A 19,625-nucleotide genomic window follows, 5' to 3' on the forward strand; every position below is an offset into this window, starting at 1 on the left:
GCGCCGGATTTTAAAACTAAAATTAATTTTTAATTTTTTTTTGTTTTGTTTTGCTCTGCTTTGCCCACGGAGCCCCCCAGAACAATGGGGCGCTGCCGAGTGACCCCAAACTGTCCCCAAACAGCAGCGAGGTCAATCCGCTCCTGCTGGGGCATTCCTGCAGCTTTTCCAGGGAGGTTTTTTTTGTTTTTCCTGCTGGATTTTTAGGCTCCGGGGTGGAGATGGACTGGGAAGGGGTGAGGATGTGCAGGAGGAATTTTGGGGACTGAGTGAGGATGTGCAGGAGGAATTTTGGGGAGGGTGAGGATGTGCAGGAGGAATTTTGGGGATCCCCCGGCCTGGGATTCACCTCAGGGAAAACAAAACAAAAAAAAAAAAACCTCCAAAAAACCCCAGAACCCCGAGGAGAAACAGCTCCAAAAATGGGGTTAAAAGCAGCAAAATGGGCTTAAAAGAAACAAAATTATTTTAAAAGAAGGAGAATGGTCTGAAAGCAGCGAAATTGGGGTGAAAAGCAGCGAAATTGGGGTGAAAAGCAGCGAAATTGGGGTGAAAAGCAGCAAAAGGCGGCGGCTCCTTGCTGTAAAACATCACCGGGAAATTTCTGCCCCAGCCGTGAGGGAGGGAGGAGGTTTGGGGTGAGATGGATGGGATTTTTGGGATGGGATTTATGGGATTTTGGGGGTGAGATTTGTGGGATTTTGACATGATATTTGTGGGATTTTGGGGTGAGATTTATGAGATTTTGGGGATTATATTTATGGGATTTTGAGATGAGATTTATGAGATTTTGAGATGAGATTTATGAGATTTTGAGATGAGATTTATGAGTTTTTGGGATGAGATTTATGAGATTTTGGGATGAGATTTGTGGGGTTTTAGAGGTGATATTTATGGCATTTTGAGGATAATATTTGTGGGATTTCTGTCCCCAACTGAGGGGGGTCAGGAGCCAACGCTGCCGAACCCGAATCGGTTCCGAGTTCCGAGCCGGGAGCGCTGAAAGGCGCGGGAGGAAACGGGAACTCCCTTTTTTTATTATTTATTTTTTTTTTTTCAAAGATATTTTACAAGGGCCGACATGCGAGGAGTCAATAAAACTGACAGCGGCAGCGGAGATGAAATGTTCGCGGCTGGGAATTCTCCGCTGTTCCTCCCCCACCCCTTTCCCCTCCCCTCTGCTCTCCAGCCCCGATCGAGCTGTGCCAGAACAAACCTTTGTGAGCTCAGCCAAAGCCGCTCCTCCACTTCAAATTAAAAATTCAGGGAGATCCCGGCACGGGGACGGAGCCAGAAACGCGGCATCGCTCTCTGTCACAGCTCCAATTAATTCCAGTTGTCAGAATCCCCTCCCCACTTCTTTATTTTATTTTATTTTTATATTTTATTTTATTTTTATATTTATTTTTATATTTTATGTTATTTTATTATTTTATTTTATTTTATTTTATTTTTATTTTTTATTTTATTTTATTTTATTTTATTTTTCCTCTATTTCCCTCTATTTTATTTTCCTTTATTTTCCTCTATTTCCCTTTATTTTATTTTCCTTTATTTTCCTCTATTTTCCTTTATTTTATTTTCCTTTACTTTCATTTATTTTCCTCTATTTTCCTCCATTTCCCTCTATTTCCCTCTATTTTCTTTTCTTTTATTCTCTTCTGTACCATTTTTAAAAAATAATAATTATTTATTTTTTCCCCCCCCCATTCTGTTTGGGACTCGGAGCGTGAGAAATCGGCGCTGGCGGGGGGACCCCGAGCCCCCCGCCCTTTAAATCAATTCTTCATTGACCCCGCCCAGACCCCTTTGTGCCAGCGCCGCCCGCCTATTATGGGATGGCACCGGGGCTCCGCACCCCAAATGACCCCAAATGACCCCAAATTGTCACTGCCGGTCCCGGGGTGGGAACTCGGAGCGGCCCAGGAGCTCGGATTTGGGAATTTCGCATTTCCAGGAGGACGGGAAGGGAAGAGAACCCAAAAGTGCAGGAAAGGGAACCCAAAAGTGCAGGAAAGGGAACCCAAAAGTGCAGGGAAAGGATCCCAAAGTGCAGGGAAATTTCCGGAGCTTTGGAGAGACCCCCGAGCAGGGCAGGAGCCAGGGCTGGGAGGGGACCCCAGACCCAAAATGAGACCCAGGATGAGACCCCAGACCCAAAATGGGATCCAGAACCGGGACCCCAGACCCAAAATTGGACCCAGAATGGGACCCCAGACCCAAAATTGGACCCAGGATGAGACCCCAGACCCAAAATTGGACCCAGAATGGGACTCCAGACCCAAAATGGGATCCAGAACCGGGACCCCAGACCCAAAATGGGATCCAGAACCGGGACCCCAGACCCAAAATTAGACCCAGAATCGGGACCCCAGACCCAAAATTGGACCCAGAATGGGACCTCAGACCCAAAATTGGACCCAGAATGGGACCCCAGACCCAAAATTGGACTCAGAATGGGACTCCAGACCCAAAATTGGACCCAGGATGAGACCCCAGACCCAAAATGGGGTCCAGAATCGGGACCCCAGATCCTGAACGGGACCCAGATCTGGGACTCCAAACCCAGAACGGGACCCAGATCTGCGACCCCAGACCCAAAATGGGATCCAGTCCCGGGACCCCAGACCCAGCACTGGACCCAGAGCCGGGACGGGACCCCAGACCCAGAAGGGGACCGAGAGCTGGGACCCCAGATCCAGTACAGGACACAAAGCCGGGACCCCAGACCCAAAACGGGAACCCAGACCCAGAACGGGACCCAGAACCGGGAGAGGACCCCAGACCCAAAATGGGACCCGGAATAGAGAGAGTACCCCAGACTCAGAACCGGGAGAGGACCCCAGACCCAAAATGGGACCCCGGTGCTGCTGCTTCAGCCCAGGAAGGGCTGGCATGGCACAGAACCTCCCCAGAATAATTTCATTTTTAAATTTTGTCCCTCAGACCCTCAGGGCTCCGCCTCCCTCCTCCCCAGCTCCCAAATCCCCAAATTTCCCCCGGTGACAGCGACGGGACTTGGGGATTTATTTGGGGTCAGGTCCCCGCTCCCGCCCCCTCCCAAACCTCCTCCCGCACTTCGTTTTCTTGATGAACTCCCGAAAATCGAGTTTTTTCCCCCCGGATCAGGCTCCGGGAGGGATAATTGGCTTTTCCGAGCGGCTCGAGGAGCGATTCCCATCGATTCCCGGGCACTCAGCCCTTTCTCCTCGCTGTCATCTCCCGGGAAGAAATCTCCCTCCCCCTTTCCCCTCCCGGCTTTTCCCGGATTTTTTTTTAATTTTTTTTTTTTTTTTTTCCCGGAGAGGAAGCGATTAACGCCGTAAATACGGGTCAACAGCACCTTAATTCGGGATTTATTGCGGGCGGCAGGGGAGAGTTATTTCAGATCAAAGCCTGCCGGGGAGTGGAGCAAAAATAAATAAAAAATGAGGATAAGGCGGAAATGTGAGGTTTAAGCGCGGGGCAGAAGCTTTTCCCACCCTTTAAAATTTTATTTTTATTATTATTTTCAATATGTTTCCTATATTTTGAGGACCCCGCGCTCGCAGAGCCGGGACCGCTTCATTTTCATTTTCAAACCCCGAGGCGAGCACGAGCCGAGACAAAAGGGAAAAGTTTCGGCCAAACAGGGAGAACTTTGGAGCGGGGAGGGTTCGCTTTGAAGTTTTCTCTTTTTTTTTTTTTTTCTTTCTCCGCTCGGGGAGGAGGGAGAGGAGGGGGACACGACCGAAATAAAAGGGAACAACCGCGTTTCAACACTTCCCTGCTCGCATCACCCCGAGATGAAAAGGGAGGCAATAAATCAGAAGCGGTGGTGGCGATTTGAGTTTTCTTCTTGTTTTTTTTTTTTTTTTTGGCGCAGATATGAGGGGAGGGGTTAAGGAGAAATCCCCGCTCGTCGCTCTTCTTTTTTTTTTCTTTTTTTTTTGGATGCGAAATCCATCAGGGCTTTTATTGGCAGCGCCAGCGGAGCTCCGGGGGGAGAAGGCTGAGAAAACGCGGCTGGAATTGGGGAAAATTGGGAATTGTCCCCGCTGGAATTGGGGAATTGGGAATCGGGGAATTGGGGATTGTCCCCGCTGGAATTGGGGAATTGGGAATTGTCCCCGCTGGAATTGGGGAATTGGGGAATTGTCCCCGCTGGAATTGGGGATTGTCCCCGCTGGAATTGGGGAATTGGGGATTGTCCCCGCTGGAATTGGGGAATTGGGGAATTGTCCCCGCTGGAATTGGGAATTGGGGAATTGTCCCCGCTGGAATTGGGGAATTGGGAATTGTCCCCTCTGGAATTGGGGAATTGGGAATTGTCCCCTCTGGAATTGGGGAATTGGGAATTGTCCCCGCTGGAATTGGGGGATTGGGAATTGTCCCCGCTGGAATTGGGGAATTGTCCCCGCTGGAATTGAGGAATTGGGGAATTGTCCCCGCTGGAATTGAGGAATTGGGGAATTGTCCCCTCTGGAATTGGGGAATTGGGGAATTGTCCCCTCTGGAAGAGCCGGGAATGCGGATCCGCTGCCTCCGGCCACCCCCTCCCCTCCCTCGGCATCGATTTTTAGGATGGGAAGGGTCCTCCCCCTGATTTTTAGGATGAGGACGGTCCCCCCCAGGTCCCCCCCAGGGTCCCCCCCAGGTTCCCCCCAGGTCCCCCCCAATTCCCCGCAGGTTTTGGGGAGCAGCACCCGCCCCCCGCCCCAATTCCCTGTCCTGAGGTGCGGCTGAAAACCAACCCCGGGATCTGCCCTGGGCCTCCCCCTCGTCCTCCAAAAATCCCCAAAATCCCGGGAAAAAGGAGATTTAACCCTGGGGGGGTGAAAGAAATGAAAATCCGGGTGCGTTTAAAGAACTTTTCTTCCTTCCCTCCCCTTCTCGCTACCTCCCTCTTTTCTTTAATTATTATTTTTTTATTTTTTTCCCCATTCCTTCTTGCTCTCTTTGAGATTTTTTTTTCTTTTTTCGAGACATATGGAATCCATTTCCAGCCGTGCCAATTCCTACTGGCTCGAGAAAAGCGGGATCCGTTTGGTTCCCTTCTCCCGTGTCACTCAGTCCCAAACCTCCCGCGACATTTAAAGGTTTCAGAAAGAGGAACGGCTTTGGGGCAGATCCCGGGGATTCGCCGGTGGGGGAGGGGTTTGCAGGGATTTTTTTGAGATTTTTTTTTCCCCAAATTTTTTGGTTTTATCCAGAGGGAAACGCGCGCTCGGCCCCCTCTCCCCCAGCTCATCGCTCTGAAGGATCCTCGCAGCACTTTGAGCTTTTTTTTGGGATTAATTTCTGATTTTTTTCTCCCTTTCAACCCGTTCTGTTTGAACCGAACGAGTCCAAAAATAAATTTTAAAAAGTCTCCAAAAATAATTTAAAAAATATAAAAAAATCAAAGCATCTTTGAGGGGGAAAAAACCAAAACAAAACCAAAATTCCCAACCTTCCCGGCGAGACCCAGCGGGGTTGAAATAAAATAATTTCTTCTTAATTTTCCTGCTCCAGTGGCGAATCCCGACCCGGCTTTTCCTCCTCCTCGGAGTCCTGGAATCCCGCAGGTAAGAAGTTTTTTTTAAAAAATAAATAAATAATTTTTAAAAAATAAATAAATAAACGAAGCTCCGGGGCCGCGAGCTGTAATTAATCGCTCCGAAATCCCTGACAAGGAGCCGGAGCTGCCTCAGATTAAGAATGATGCCTGAAGAGGGGGAAAAATAAATAAAATAAAACAAATAAATTATCCAGAAGCGGCACCGGCTCCTTCCCAAACGCGATTTCCCCCCTCTCGCCAAAAGTTTTTTCACTTTTGTTCGAGGTTTCACACCTTCTGTGCCGTTTGAAAATGAAAAAAAAGCAAAAAGCGGAGTTGGGAGAAGGAGCAGAATTTGATTTATGGCCCCGGAGAGGTTTTGTTTACTCGGAGCAAACTCTAATTACAAAAAAAAAAAAGGAAAAGAAAGAGAAAAAAAAGAAAAGAGGAGAAGTTTCCCAAGCTCCGCGTCCGTGCCCAGCGCGGTTTGGGGCTGCCAGATGTGCCGAACATCTGGAGGGGTCCCGGAGCTGCTCCAAACTCGGGAATTCCGGAGATAAAAACATCAGGATTTGGGGAATGTTTGGGTTTGGGATTTATTTTTGGAATTTCGGATTTAAAATGATCGGGGTTTGAAGAATGTTTGGGTTTTTATTGGTTTGTTTTTTAATTTCGGATTTAAAATGATCGGGGTTTGAGGAATATTTGGGGTTTTTTTGGGAATTCCGGATTTAAAAACATCTGGGTTGGGGAAATGTTTGGGTTTGGGATTTATTTTTGGAATTCCGGATTTAAAATGATCGGGGTTTGAAGAATATTTGGGGTTTTTTTGGGGAATTTCGGATTTAAAATAATCAGGGGTCTAGGAATGTTCGAGTTTGGGATTTTTTGGGGAAAATTCCGGGTTTAAAATGATCGTGGTTTGAGGAAATATTTGGGTTTGGGGTTTTTTGGGGGGGGAATTCTGGATTTTAAAACATCAGGATCTGGGGAATGTTTGGGGGTTTTTTGGGAATTCCGGATTTAAAATGATCAAGGGTCCAGGAATGTTTGGAGGTTTTTTTTTTTGGAATTTCGGATTTCATATGATCAGGGTTTGAGGAATATTTGGGTTTGGGATTTTTTTCCTCTGGAATTTCGGATCTAAAAACATCAGCGTTTGGGGAAATTTAATTTTTTTTCCCCGAATCCCCGCTTTAAAAAGATCAATTTTTGGGAAGATGTTTGGGTTTGAGTTTATTTTTTTGGAATTCCGGATTTGAAAAGATCAATTTTGGGGAATGTTTGGGTTTGGGTTTTTTTGGATGTTGAAATTTCCTCGTTTCGCCCAAAATCGAGGCAGGGTTTGGCAGGGAGGGCGTGGGAAAATCAGAATTTTCTGTTCTGAGGATTTCTGCTAAAAATTTCTGTCTCAGGGAAGGAAAAAAAAAAAAATTCCCCTCTCCCTCCTCCCCCAGGATTTTAAAAGGCAAGGCAGGAAAACTCTCTCTTTATTTATTTCTTATTATTTTTATTATTTTATTATAATTATTATTTAAATTTTTAAATTTTTTATTTTCATTATTTTATTTTTATTTTGATTGTTATCTTTATCTTTATTTTTGTTTTTATCTTGGTTTTATCATTATTTTAATCTTTATTTTAATCTTTTTAAAATTATTTTTTGTTTTGTATTTTATTTTTTTAATTTTCATGTTTATATATTCATAACGTGTAACATTATTTTATTTCCCAAAAATCGCTCCTCCTCCCCTTCCTTAATTATCTCCATTGTCCCCAGCTAAACCCGAATATTTTATTTATTTAGATTTAATTTTTTTTAACCGAGTTCTGCCGTGACCCCCGAGCAGGAGCCGCAGGCCCGGGGCGGCCGCGATCGAATCGATTTTCTCATAAATCACAACTTCATCAAGAGCCCAGCTCGGGTGAAGTTAATTAAAATTAATGAACATTTTCTCTTCTTGAACCCGGAGTGTTCTGTTGGACAGGAAAATTTTCGGGGATTATTTGTTTGATTTATTTGATTTATTTTATTTTTATTTTAATTTTTATTATTTTTATTTTTATTTTTATTTTTATTTTTATTTTTTAAAATTTAATTTTCATTTCATTTTATTTTTATGTTTTACTTTGATATTCTATATATAATATTGATCTTGTATTTAGAGGTTTATTTTTTAATACTTGTTTTATTTTATATACTGATTTTTTTTTAGTGCACATTTTTTATTTTATATTTAGAATTTTTTAATGTATATTTTTACTTTATATTTTGAATTTTGGCGGGTTTTATTTGTTTTTTGGGTTTTTTTTGAGAGAACCCGAAACACTGCCGCTGATCGATCATTAACTCATTAACCCGCGGAGTTCTGGCCACTCCAAGCAAAGGTCAGGGGGAGAAAAAAGTTTAAAAAAAAGTAAAAAAAAGTAAGATAACTCCAATCTGTCAGGGTAAACCCTGTGCTCGTTCGGGATTTTTTATCCTGTCCGGGATCCTGTCCCCAGATCCCCCTCGGAATGGAAAGACTCCAAATTCTCCATAAAATAAAATAAAATAAAAAATGAAATGAAATGAAATTAAAAATTTAAAAATAAAAATAAAATAAAATAAAAATATAAAATAAAAATATAAAATATAAATATAAAATATAAATATAAAATAAAAATAGAATAAAATTTAAATAAAGATAAAAGATAAAATATAAAATAAAATATAAAATAAAATAAACTCCGAGATGCAGCCGCAGGAGGAGTGAGGGCGGCCACGCCCCCGAGAGAAAATTAATTAAAAACTAAATTAAAAAAAAAAAGCAAAAGGAAAACAAAGAAGGCGGGGAGGGGGTGGGGAAACCTCGCTCCTCCCCTAAGAGGGAATAAATTAATAAATTAATAAATTAATAAATTAATAAATTAATCCCGAACCAAAACAGAACCAAAGAACAACAAAGCACCCTTTCATTTTCATTTTCCCCTTTTATTTTGAACCCCCTTCCCCTTTGTTATTTAGATTTTTCGGTTTTTATTTTAATTTTTTCCCTTTTACTTCGTTTTTTCCCCCTTTTATCTCGATTTCCCCCTTTTATCCCCATTTTTCCCCCTTAATTTCCATTTATTTCCTCTTTATTCCAATTTCCCCCTTTTACCTGGTTTTCCCCCCTTTTATTTTAACTTTTCCTCTTTTATTTCCATTTTCCCCCTTTTATCTCTATTCCCCCCCTTTTATTTTAACTATCCCCCTTTTATCCCCCTTTTCCCCCTTTATTCCAATTTTTCCTCTCTTTTATTTTAACTTTTCCCCTTTTATTCCCATTTATTTCCCCTTTATTCCAATTTCCCCCCTTTTATTTTAACTTTTCCACGTTTATTCCCATTTTTTCCCCCTTATTCCTATTTCCCCCCCTTTTATTTAACTTTTTCCCCTTTTATTCCGTTTTTTCCCCTTTTATTCCCATTTCCCCCCCTTTTATTCCCATTTTCCCCCCCTTTTATTCCCATTTTTTCCCCTTTATTCCGATTTTCCCCCTCCCAATCTCCCAGGATCCGCTCCGAGCAGGGTGGGTTCCGATTCCAGCGCAAAAAAATCGCCCGGCCGAGCATAAAAGCGCTGTAATAATAAAAATAATAATAAAAAAATCATAATAACGGCAATAAAAGGCGGGGAAGGTCGCGGAGCCCCGCGCTGATTTATGATTCGCGGGGCCGGGGGTGTTGTCACCGAGCGGCGAGGGGAACATTTTTATTTCAGATTAATAACATCAACATTCACAACGGAAGCGCCATTATTAAAGCCACCCAATGTTTCCCAAAACGAAAATATTTTTAAATGAGATTGCTTTGGCTTTTTGTTCGTTTATTTTAAATTTTATTGGTTTTTTTTTTTTTCCTCCTCCTCCTCCTCCTCTCCCTCCTCCCCTCTCTGGGAGCTGCTCCGTGCAGAAGTTGGGATCCATCTCTGAATTTTATTTTATATTTTATATTTCATATTTCATATTTTATATTTTATTTTATTTTATTTTATATATTTATATATTTTATATTTTATATTATTTTATATTATTTTATATTATTTTATATTATTTTATATTATTTTATTTATTTTATTTCATTTTATTTTATTTATTTTATATTTATTTTATTCTATTTTATTCTATTTTATTTTATTTTATATTCATTTTTTTAATATCTTACTTTATTTCTTTTATTCTATTTTATGACGTTAATTTTGGGGCCAAATCGCTGCTTTGCGGGTCCTATAAAACATCCCCGCCCCCCTCTTCGAGCATTTCAGAACCCAGAAATTTTTAAAAAATCCGAATTTTCCCAATCCTGGGGGCTCTTCCAGGAAAACGGGCTCGTGTTTCCCCTCCTGTTCTGTCGTTATTAATTAACTGCGGGTAATTAATCTTCAAACAGAGTCCGGGACTGACCCGAAATCCCTCAGGGTGCCCAAATTTGGGGAATTGGGTTCGGAGCTCCCCGACCCTAAAAGGGACCCCAAAACCGGGATTTGGAGATTCCCTGGATCTGGGGGATTCCAGCCCTAAAGGGGATCCCAAAATCGGGATTTGGGGTTTGGGGTTTGCCTGGATCGGGGCGATTCCTGCCCTAAAGGGGACCCCAAAATCCCAAAATCCCGTTTTGGGTTTCCCCCGGCCCAGGACAATTCTTGCCTTAAAAGGGACCCCAAAATTGGGATTTGGGGTTTGGGGTTTGCCTGGATCGGGGCAATTCCAGCCCTAAAAGGGACTCCAAAATCCCAAAATCCCGAATTTTGGGTTTGCCCCGGCCCAGGACAATTCCTGCCCTAAAGGAGACCCCAAAATCGGGATTTGGGGTTTGGGGTTTGCCTGGATCGGGGCGATTCCGGCCCTAAAGGGGACCCCAAAGTTCCGGGTTATGGGGTTTGCCCAGGCCAGGGTGGTTCCGGCCCTAAAGGTCACCCCAAAACCGGGATTTGGAGTTTTCCTGCATCTGGGAGATTCCATCTCTAAAGGAAACCCCAAAACCCCGAGTTTTGGGTTTTCCCTGGGCCGGGACAGTTCCAGCTCTAAAGAGAACCCCAAAATGCTGAATTTTGGGGTTTCACCAGTTCGGGGCAGTTCCAACTCTAAAGAGAACCCCAAAACCCCGAATTTTGGGTTTTCCCCAGCCTGGAGTGATTCCAGCCCTATTGGGAACGCCAAAATCTCGAGTTTTGGGTTTCCCCAATCCAGGACAGTTCCAGCCCTAAAGGAACCCCCAAAATCCCGAGTTTTGGGTTTCCCCAATCCAGGACAGTTCCAGCTCTAAAGGAAACCCCAAAATCCCGAGTTTTGGGATTTCCCCAATCCAGGACAGTTCCAGCCTTAAAGGAACCCCCAAAATCCCGAATTTTGGGGCTCCCCAGCCCAGGGCGGTTCCCAGGGAAGAAAGAGGCGGGATCGCCCCAAATTTCAGGAATGAACCCAAACCTTTGATGAGGAAATTCCTGGGGTGGGAGGAAACCCCAGAGGGGTTTTTATTCCCCTTCCCCCCCATTCCTTCCATCCCCTCGTCCTGCCCCAACTTTCACTCTGTTTCATTTAAATTTTAATTTAAATTTTAATTTAATTTTAATTTCCCCCCTCTCCTCAGCTTTTCTCCTCTCCCCAAATCCTCCGAGGCCTCGGATTCGCATCCCCGGTGAGTTCAGCTCCGCGTCCGTCTGTCTGTCCCTGCAGGAAAATCCCTCTCGTTCGATTCCATTCCATTCTGAATTTTAACCGAGCAAATCCGCGGATCCCAGCCGAGTTTATTTTGCTTTTCCCCACCGGTTTGTCCCGGAGCTCGGTGATTTATGGCGTGAGTTTGGGATGGGAGAATTTCCTGCGCTGCCTTTGAAGGGAAAAGCGCTCGCATCTCAACATTTGCTGCTGATTTCGTGACCGGGAGAGAAATCAGCTGCGAGCGAGGCGGGGATGGATGAAAATCATTCCTGGAATATTCGCTCCCCGCAGCTCCGCTGGCTGGCGTGCTCCGCGATTTTTTTCCCAGCTGGTCGAGGTTAAAACAAGAATTTTTTTGCACTTCAGAGGAGTCACTCGCAGGATTCCAGGCGCTTCTGGTTGTCCAAGAGCTCCCAAAAAAAGAAAAAAAAATAAATTAGAGATGCAGAAATGTGCGGAGTTCTGCTGCAGAGAAGTTTTGGGAATATTTTGTTTTTCCTCTTTGCATTTTCCCTGGGAATTCCGCGCCGGGGTTCCCGAGCAGGAGCTGTCTCGTAGCGGGAGATTTATGTCCCAGCAGTTCATAAAAAGTCAGATGAGAAGGGTGGGGAGGTGAAAAAAAAAACCGCAATAAAACGGCAATAATGGTGATCCCTGCTCCCATCTGCGCGCTGAACAAAAGCTGCGAACTCCAGAAATCCTTGGGAAAAAAAACTTTATCCATCACCTGGAAAACCTCGGCTCCTCAAAAGTCCAAATGTTTCTTTGGGCATCCTTTTTATTTTTATTTTATTTTTTTTTTACCTCCCAGAGTTATCAGCCTGTAGGTGCAGCGCGCAGAAATAAAATAAATAATGATAATTTTAAAATAATTTTTAAAAAAGAGGTTGGAATCCCTCCACAGGGTCCTGCACCTTCCCCAAGCGACTCCAAAGAGCTTTTGTGGCTCCTCGTTCCCTTTTTTCCCTTTTTCTGCCCCAAATTTCGCCTCCGTCAGCACTTCAGGCCCACAATTAAAGGGGGGGGCGAAAATCGGGCCGGGAAACAAAAGGAGAGCTTCCAAAAAGAAGAAAAAAAGAGAAAAAAAAAAAAGTGCAGACACCTCAATTCCTCGCCCTGCCTTCCTCCCACTCGCCAGCCCCTCCTCGTCACGGGTTTGGGGTTTTTTTTTTACCCTAAAATCGCTTCTTGGCCAATTATTTTTCTTTTTTTGCTGCTGGGGGAGGCGTGAAATTAAATCTGCAGTGCCGGATTATTAATAACAGCAATAATATTAATATTAATATCAATAATAATTGCAATAATAATAATTTTTAGAGCCCCCAAACCCCTCGGAACTCAAAGTTGCGCTGAAGTTACTCCGAGTTGTAACCACAGCGCTCAAACCCCCTCCCCAAATTCAGGTTTGGGATTTTGGGGGGCTGAGGTGAGGAAGGGGAGCCAGACCAGGGGGGTCGGGGAGCTCAATTTGCATAAATTGGTCTCTAATTGTTCCTGGGGGTGATCAAAGGGCGCCTCCCCCTCCCCCAATCCCGCTCCCAAATCCGCGTTTCCCACTCGGGATCCTCCGGCCGGGCCATCCCAAATAATTCCGGATTTTTTGGAGATCCTCCGGCCCGGCTATCCCAAATAATTCCGGATTTTTTATTTTATTTTTGGGAGCATCCCCTGCTCTCCATCCTCCCCCTCCTCCTCTCCATCACCTCCCGCTCCCCCTCGCAGCCAGGCCCGCGATTATTTGATTTTATTTCAATTTAAAGCGGTTTTTTTTCCTTCTGTGGGGGGATTTTGGCGGTTTTTGCCTTCAGCTTTTCTTTCTTTCCTTTTTTTTTTTTTTTTTTCCCTCTCCCTCCCTTCTCCTTTCCCTTCTTCCCCTTTGCTCGAGCAGAGGCCATTGTTATCAGTGAGCAGCGCGAGCAGAGGCCGAGTGGGAACCTCCAGCGTTTGGCCTTTCCCAATCCCCCCCTCGGCTTTTCGGGAAAGCTGGGAAGCATCCTGATTATTTTTTTTAATTTTTTTTTTATTATTTTCCTCTTCCTTTCCCCCAAACGGAGACCGAGCGAGACAATTTGAGCCGCCGTAAGCGAACCCCCCCTCCCCCTTCTTGGCTTTTTTTTTTTTATTTTTTAATAATCCATTCCACCCACCCTCACACCGGATTTATTTTTTTATTTTAATTTTTTTTTTTCCCCAACGCTTCACCCGTTTTGAAAGGAGAGAGAGAGAGAGAGAGAGAGGAGAAAAAAAAAAAAAAAAACAACAAAAAAAAAAGAAAAAGCGGGGAGTAACGGGAGGGGAAGAGGAGGGAGGGGGGTCATTCCTCGCTTATTGATTGCGTGGATGCTGGATGTGAAAATATATTATGTCTGCCTGTGCTTGGCTCGTCAGAGACTAAGGTAAGCCGGACTCAAATAGGCTATCACTTTGTGAATGGCGGAGTATATGTCCCAATGATTTATGACCATATGACTCCAATCTCGGTTCAAGAAGAGTTCACAAGCTTTAAGCTTCCTTCCACGCAGAGCCGCGTTCGCAGCCCTCACCCACCGCCTGCTTTTTTATTATTTCATTCCGCCCCTTCCCTTCTTCATTTTTATTTTTTAAATTATTAATTTTTTTATTTTTTATTTTTTTACGGCTCGCTGGGGTGTTGTTGTTGTTTAGGGGTGGGGGGGTTTGGGGAATTGTTGGGTTATTTTTGGTTTTTTTCCAGGATTCGCGGTTCGTTCTGAGCTCCTCACCCATTGTTGAGGGGCACGCTCGGGATATTTGGGATTAATAATAATCGGAATTAAGCCCGGCTTTGGTGGCTCGGGGAGATGGACCTGGCGAAGGGGGCGGGGGAGGGGAAAGGCGCAGCTTTTCCCCAGGAAAAAAGGGAATTCTCAGGTCGGGAATTTGGCATTTCCAACATGGAGGGGCAGAATCCTCTGCCTCAGCTTCCTTTTCTCTCTTCCCCCCGCCCGCCCGATTTCTGCTTTTTTTTTTCCTTTTTTTTTTTCCCCCCGAGCATCCTCATCCTCATCATCCTCCCCTGTCTCACCTTTCCTCCCATCCCCCGCTTCCACCACCAACCTTATTTATTTAATTTCATTTTAATTTTTTTTTATTAAATAGCCCCAAACCTTCGCCCTCCAAAGTTGCAGGCAAAGAGTTTGTGGGGAATCGCCGAGGCTGAAAAAAGTGAAACTTGGAGCGGGCAGCAGCAGCTCCCGCCCGCCTTTAATTGGAGCAGGAGATCATGGAATATTTATTATTCTGCGCGGGATTTTTTTTTTCTTTTTTTTTTTTTTTTTTCCTCCTTTTCCTAAGCAATTCCTTGGAGTAAATAATTAGGATTGCGGCCGTCCCGGGCGAAGATAAATGAGCGGCATTTGTGAGGCGCTGAGAGATGAGGTACAAAGCGAAGCCACGAGCCAGGCAGCTCTCGGGCCAAGGGGGTTGTAAATTTATTTTATGGACGTTTAAAACAACAAGAACCCAAAAAAAAAAAAAATCATCGCCGTTATTTTTAGCTCGCAATGTTCTGCTTTGGGTTTGTTTTGTTGGGGTTTTTTTAAAATTTTTTTTAAAGAAATCTTTAGCAGACAGGAAGGCCTCGGAGAAATTCCCACCTCGCAGATTTTTTTTTTTCTTTCCCAGCGAACCTATTCATAATAAAGGCGCCGCTGTTTTGTTAATTAATTAATTCACGGCTCGAGGAGCGGAGCTACTTTTTAATAAGACAAATTTATCATGGCCAGGGAGGAGGAGGAGGAGGAGGAAAACTCCCGGCGAGGATCTCGCCCTCCGCGCACACAATAACGCATCTCCGAGGAAGATCCGATGCGGATTTGGGAATGCAGGAAGGATTTAATCAGGATAAAAAAAAAAAAAAAAATTAAAAATAAAACCCCCGAGCAGTCCCTTCGTGGACGCTCTGAGGGCCGGGTGAAGCAAACGGAGCTTTGGTGTGGCGTGAAATAAAAACAGCAGCCGGGAAAGGGGGAAAAAAAAGAAAAAAAATGTAATTTATGGTCGAGCTGTGGCTTCTGTTAAACCCCCGGCACTTAAAAATATCGCGCTGGGTTTTATCTCCGCGGGGTTTGTTTTGTTTTGTTTTCCAGGATGAAAGGGCCCAGATAAAATGGAATATACACGAGATAGAATTAAATATACAATGGATATCAATCCCCAAACAGAACGCGAGCTCCGGGCTGCGCTGAGGAGCCTTTTCCAAAATCCTCTGCGCCGAGCATTTCCAAAGTTTCACCGATTTTTATTTTTTTGGGGTGTTTTCTACTCTGTCTTTATGGAGGAGAAAGTTTCTGCTGGGAGGAAAGCAAAAGAGAAAAAAAAATAGAGATGGAGAAAAATAAGAAAAATATCAGAGAGAGAGAAAAAAAATATTTTGGGATTTTAAGGTTTGGACTGGGATTTTTTTTTAGATTTTTTGAGGTTGGATTGAGGGAGGGAGGAACACTGGAAAATCCAAGGGGTGAAAAGCGAGGAGCAAATGGCCTGAAATGTTTGTTTTGCTAGAGAGAGAGAAAAAAAAATAACAACAGCCCTTAAAATCCTCCGGGTTTGGAATCAGCACCTTCCCGGTGGCACCTCCGGGTTTGGGAGGAGAAATACAAAAAAGGGATTTATTTGAATTTTCTAAATTCAACCTGTGCTACCGGAGAGGGGGAGACCCAGAGCAGGCCAGGGGGGGAAGCAAATTCCTGAATCCCTGCTCTGAGATCGCTGGAAATCTTCACCCTGAATTCCAGAGACGCTCCGAGTTCCTGAGTAAACAGAAAAAAAACCAAAACAAAAACCAGGAGCCGAGTGTGTCAGGACAGCGGTACCTGGAGAAAAAACACGGATATTGGCAGTTTGCAGCTCCAAAGCAAACAAACCAGGCCAGGCCTGGTGATAAACTCGGAATTTGTGTTGGGGGAAGGATTTGGGGCTGGCTTAAATGGAAATAACAAGATTTGTGTTGGGTTTGGTTTGGTGACTGGCGATTCTCTGTTCTGTGCTGGGGTGTTTGGGATTGTTTGGGGTTTGTGTGGGGCTGGGAGTGTGGATGTGTGAAGGGGATGGACAGGGGGATTTGTGTGTTTTAATGAGTGTGGGGATGCAGAAATAATAATTATAATAATAATATTAATAATAATAATAATGATGCAAAGAGACGATCCCGTGCAACAGCGCAAAAACCAAGGAGGGTACAAAAAACCCCAAAAGTGCTGAGAATCAGAATTCACAGCCCCTCCAGAGGGTGGAACAGCGCTGGCAGCATCTGCTCGGCCGGGCCCCATTCATGTCACGGCGCTTTTCAGGCCCAAGATGGATTCCTGCGCCGGGCACTGTCATTGTGTGTTCTCTGCTAACCTTTCAGGTCAGCCCGCACCCGACAGCTGGGCTGGGGCCGTCACGTGGCCTCGGGGTGCCAATGTTCTGCCAGAGGGGTGGCAGGACCCCGGTAGCCGAAGAAGATGCAGAAGGCCTCGTACTACGACGGCTCCGCGCTCTTCGGGGCTTTCTCCTACGGCGCCGGCGCCAACGGGTTCGGCTACGAGGGCGCCCAGCCGCCGTTCCAGGCCGCTCCCCACGCCGAGAGCGACTTCCAGAGATCCGCCTGCTCCCTGCAGTCCCTCGGCAAAAATAAAGAGCTCAATGGGAGCTGCATGCGGCCCGGATTGCCCCCGGAGCCGCCGGCGTCGCCCAATGCCAACGGCGGCGCCGCCGGGAGCGGCGGTGGGAAAAGCGTGGCGGGGAAAGCCAACCTGGGCATCTCCAAACAGATCTTCCCCTGGATGAAGGAGTCCAGGCAGAATTCCAAGCAGAAGGGCGGCTCTCCCGGCGCAGGTAGCTCGCTGGGCCGCCGTGGAAAGGGTGGAAAGCGAAAAAAAAATGGAAAAAATTGATGGAAGAGGTTCCGAGAATCGCAAAACGCTGGAGGGGTCGGTTTAGGGAAGGCCCAAATTTTGCCTTTCCTGCCCAGAATTCCAGAGAGATTTAAGAATCACAAAGGATTGGAGAAACTACTTTAGGGAAGGCCTAAATTCCGCTATTTCCGCCCAGAATTCCAAAGTAAGGTCTAAAAAGCAGCAAGAGTTTGAGGAATGGGTTTAGGGAAGGCCCAAATCTCTCTTTTCCCGCCAGAATTCCAGAGAATCACCAAAGGTTGAAGGGATGAGTTTAGGCAAGGCCCAAATTTTGCTTTTCCTGCCCAGAACTGCGAAGGGAGGAAGGGAGACTCGCTGGGTCGGAGCATTTCCCTTCTCCTGTGCCAACACCGAGTCTCAGGAACTGCGGAGTCCCTGGTTTTGTTTGGGGGTTGGGGATGAAGAAAGGAACCCACGAGATTCCCAATGGCATCCAACGAGATTTCAGTTGGGATCCCCTGAAATTCCTGATGGGATCCTCCAATGTTCCGAATGGGATCCCATGAGATTCCCAATGGGATCCCCCAAGATCACAGTTGGGATCTCCTGAGATTCCCATTGGGATTCCCCAATATTTCAGTTGGGATTCCCCAAGATTTCCGTTGGGATCCCCCACGATTCCCGATGGGATCCCACAAGATTCCCGACAGGATCCCGGCATTTCCACAACCCACTCTCAGTTTATTTCCAGCACAAACACGACCCAAACACATTCCCAACTGCCCCTAAAATCCGGTTTTGTCCCTTCCCACCCCTGGGAGATCAGGGCAGCACCTTGTGCCTACTCTCCACCTATCCCAGACCAAAAACCCAAAAATCCCGCTCAGATTTACGGCGATTTTGGAAAAATTCATTCCCTCAACTTGGTGGCGTAAATTTTGGTGTTGTCCTCTCAAAAAGGTGCAGAGGTAAATATTGGTGTGCAAACCAAACCCCTCCCCACCCTGCATTAATTGGCTCTGCATTTATTAATTGGCCCAGCATTAATTGACCCTGCAGCAGCGGCCGCCCCCTCCCTGCCAAACATTGTTTTCTGGAAAATGATCTGTTGGAAATAATCGGCCCCTCAATAAACAGGCCTGGAATCCTCTTCTACATGACATGATCAAATTTTCATAAAGCAGGGGCAGCTTTGGCCAACAGAACTCTTAATAAATGACACGATTATGGAGTGCAGGCTAATGCGGCGGGGCGAGGGGAGGATTTATTAAGAACCGAGCGCTTTCAATTTCTGCCTGTAAGTAATTCCCTTTTATTTCATTCCCCCACAGAAACCTGCGGCGGCAGCGGCGGCGAGAAAAGCCCCCCGGGCTCGTCGGCCTCCAAGAGGGCGCGCACGGCCTACACCAGCGCGCAGCTGGTGGAGCTGGAGAAGGAATTCCACTTCAACCGCTACCTGTGCCGGCCGCGGCGCGTGGAGATGGCCAACCTGCTGAACCTCAGCGAGCGCCAGATCAAGATCTGGTTCCAGAACAGGAGGATGAAGTACAAAAAGGATCAGAAATCCAAAGGCGTCGGCTCGTCCTCAGGAGGGCCCTCCCCGGCCGGTAGCCCCCCGCAGCCCATGCAGGCCACGGCCGGTTTCCTCAACGCCTTGCACCCCATGAGCGGCGCCTACGAGGCGCCATCACCGCCTTCCTTCAACAAACCCCACCAGAACGCCTACGCCGTGCCCACCGCCGGCTACCAAGCGCCCCTCAAAGGTTGCCCGGGCCAGCAGAAATACGGAGGGGCCCCCAACGCCGCCGAGTACGAGCCGCACGTCCTGCAGGGCAACGGGGTGACCTATGGGACCCCCGGCGTGCAGGGCAGCCCCGCCTACGTCGGGGGGAACTTTGTGGATTCGCTGCCCACCTCCGGCCCGGCTCTTTACGGCCTCAACCACTTGGGCACGGGCATGGACTACGGCGGGGCGGCGGCGGGCCAGGCGCACGGACCGTGCGAGAGCCACGCGGCGTACGCCGAGCTCTCCTCGCACCACGCCACTTCTCAGGGCAGGATCCAAGAGGCGCCCAAGCTCACGCACCTGTGAGAGAGAAAATCCACGCCAGAGGGACTTTGGGTTTCAGGGACGGCGCCGTCGGGTTTGGGGGCGCTCGGGGGTTTTGGGGCGGGTGAAGCACAAAATTTGGGGAGGTTTTGGGGTTTTTCTGAAGGGATTTGGGGTTTTCTGAAGGGATTTGGGGTTTTCCGAAGGGATTTGGTGTGGATTTGTTGCCTGGACGGGCTCAGGGTGGTTTTTTGGTCGAATTCTTCATTTCTGGAGCGACACCGATCGTTCCTGGGTGCTGAGGAGGAGAAGAATTCGCCAGTCAAGTTTTGGGGTTTCCACGCCCATAAAACCCCAAAAGATCCAGCAGGAAGCTCCTCCCTGCTCCGAGTCTTTCTCCAGGGGCACTCAAATCCTTCCCAACCTTCAGGGCGTGGATTTGTTCTTTTCCCTGAAGGATAAATCCAGTTTCCCGCCGGAAAAGAAAAAAGGATAAATGCCAGAAAAAAGGATAA

At 46.2% G+C, this 19,625-nt stretch overlaps 2 protein-coding genes across 2 annotated transcripts in view; both read left to right on the top strand.

The window, feature by feature from the left end:
• The window catches only part of HOXB4 (homeobox B4), a 22,089-nt gene extending 12,961 nt beyond the window's left edge, over nucleotides 1–9,128 (top strand). The window contains exon 3 of the mRNA XM_033078626.1: nucleotides 9,056–9,128. Within this exon, the coding sequence (XP_032934517.1) occupies nucleotides 9,056–9,128 (73 nt within the window). The remainder of the gene's footprint in view (nucleotides 1–9,055) is intronic.
• HOXB3 (homeobox B3) lies at nucleotides 5,468–19,199 on the top strand. Its single transcript, XM_033078933.1, has 4 exons — nucleotides 5,468–5,546; nucleotides 11,132–11,179; nucleotides 16,571–17,040; nucleotides 18,392–19,199. Exons 3-4 carry the CDS (start codon nucleotides 16,668–16,670, stop codon nucleotides 19,150–19,152), a joined length of 1,134 nt encoding a protein of 377 aa, XP_032934824.1. The 5' UTR covers nucleotides 5,468–5,546; nucleotides 11,132–11,179; nucleotides 16,571–16,667; the 3' UTR covers nucleotides 19,153–19,199.
• The last annotated feature ends 426 nt before the right edge of the window (nucleotides 19,200–19,625 follow it).

The sequence above is a fragment of the Catharus ustulatus genome, chromosome 23 (assembly GCF_009819885.2).
Source record: "Catharus ustulatus isolate bCatUst1 chromosome 23, bCatUst1.pri.v2, whole genome shotgun sequence".
NCBI lineage: Eukaryota > Metazoa > Chordata > Aves > Passeriformes > Turdidae > Catharus > Catharus ustulatus.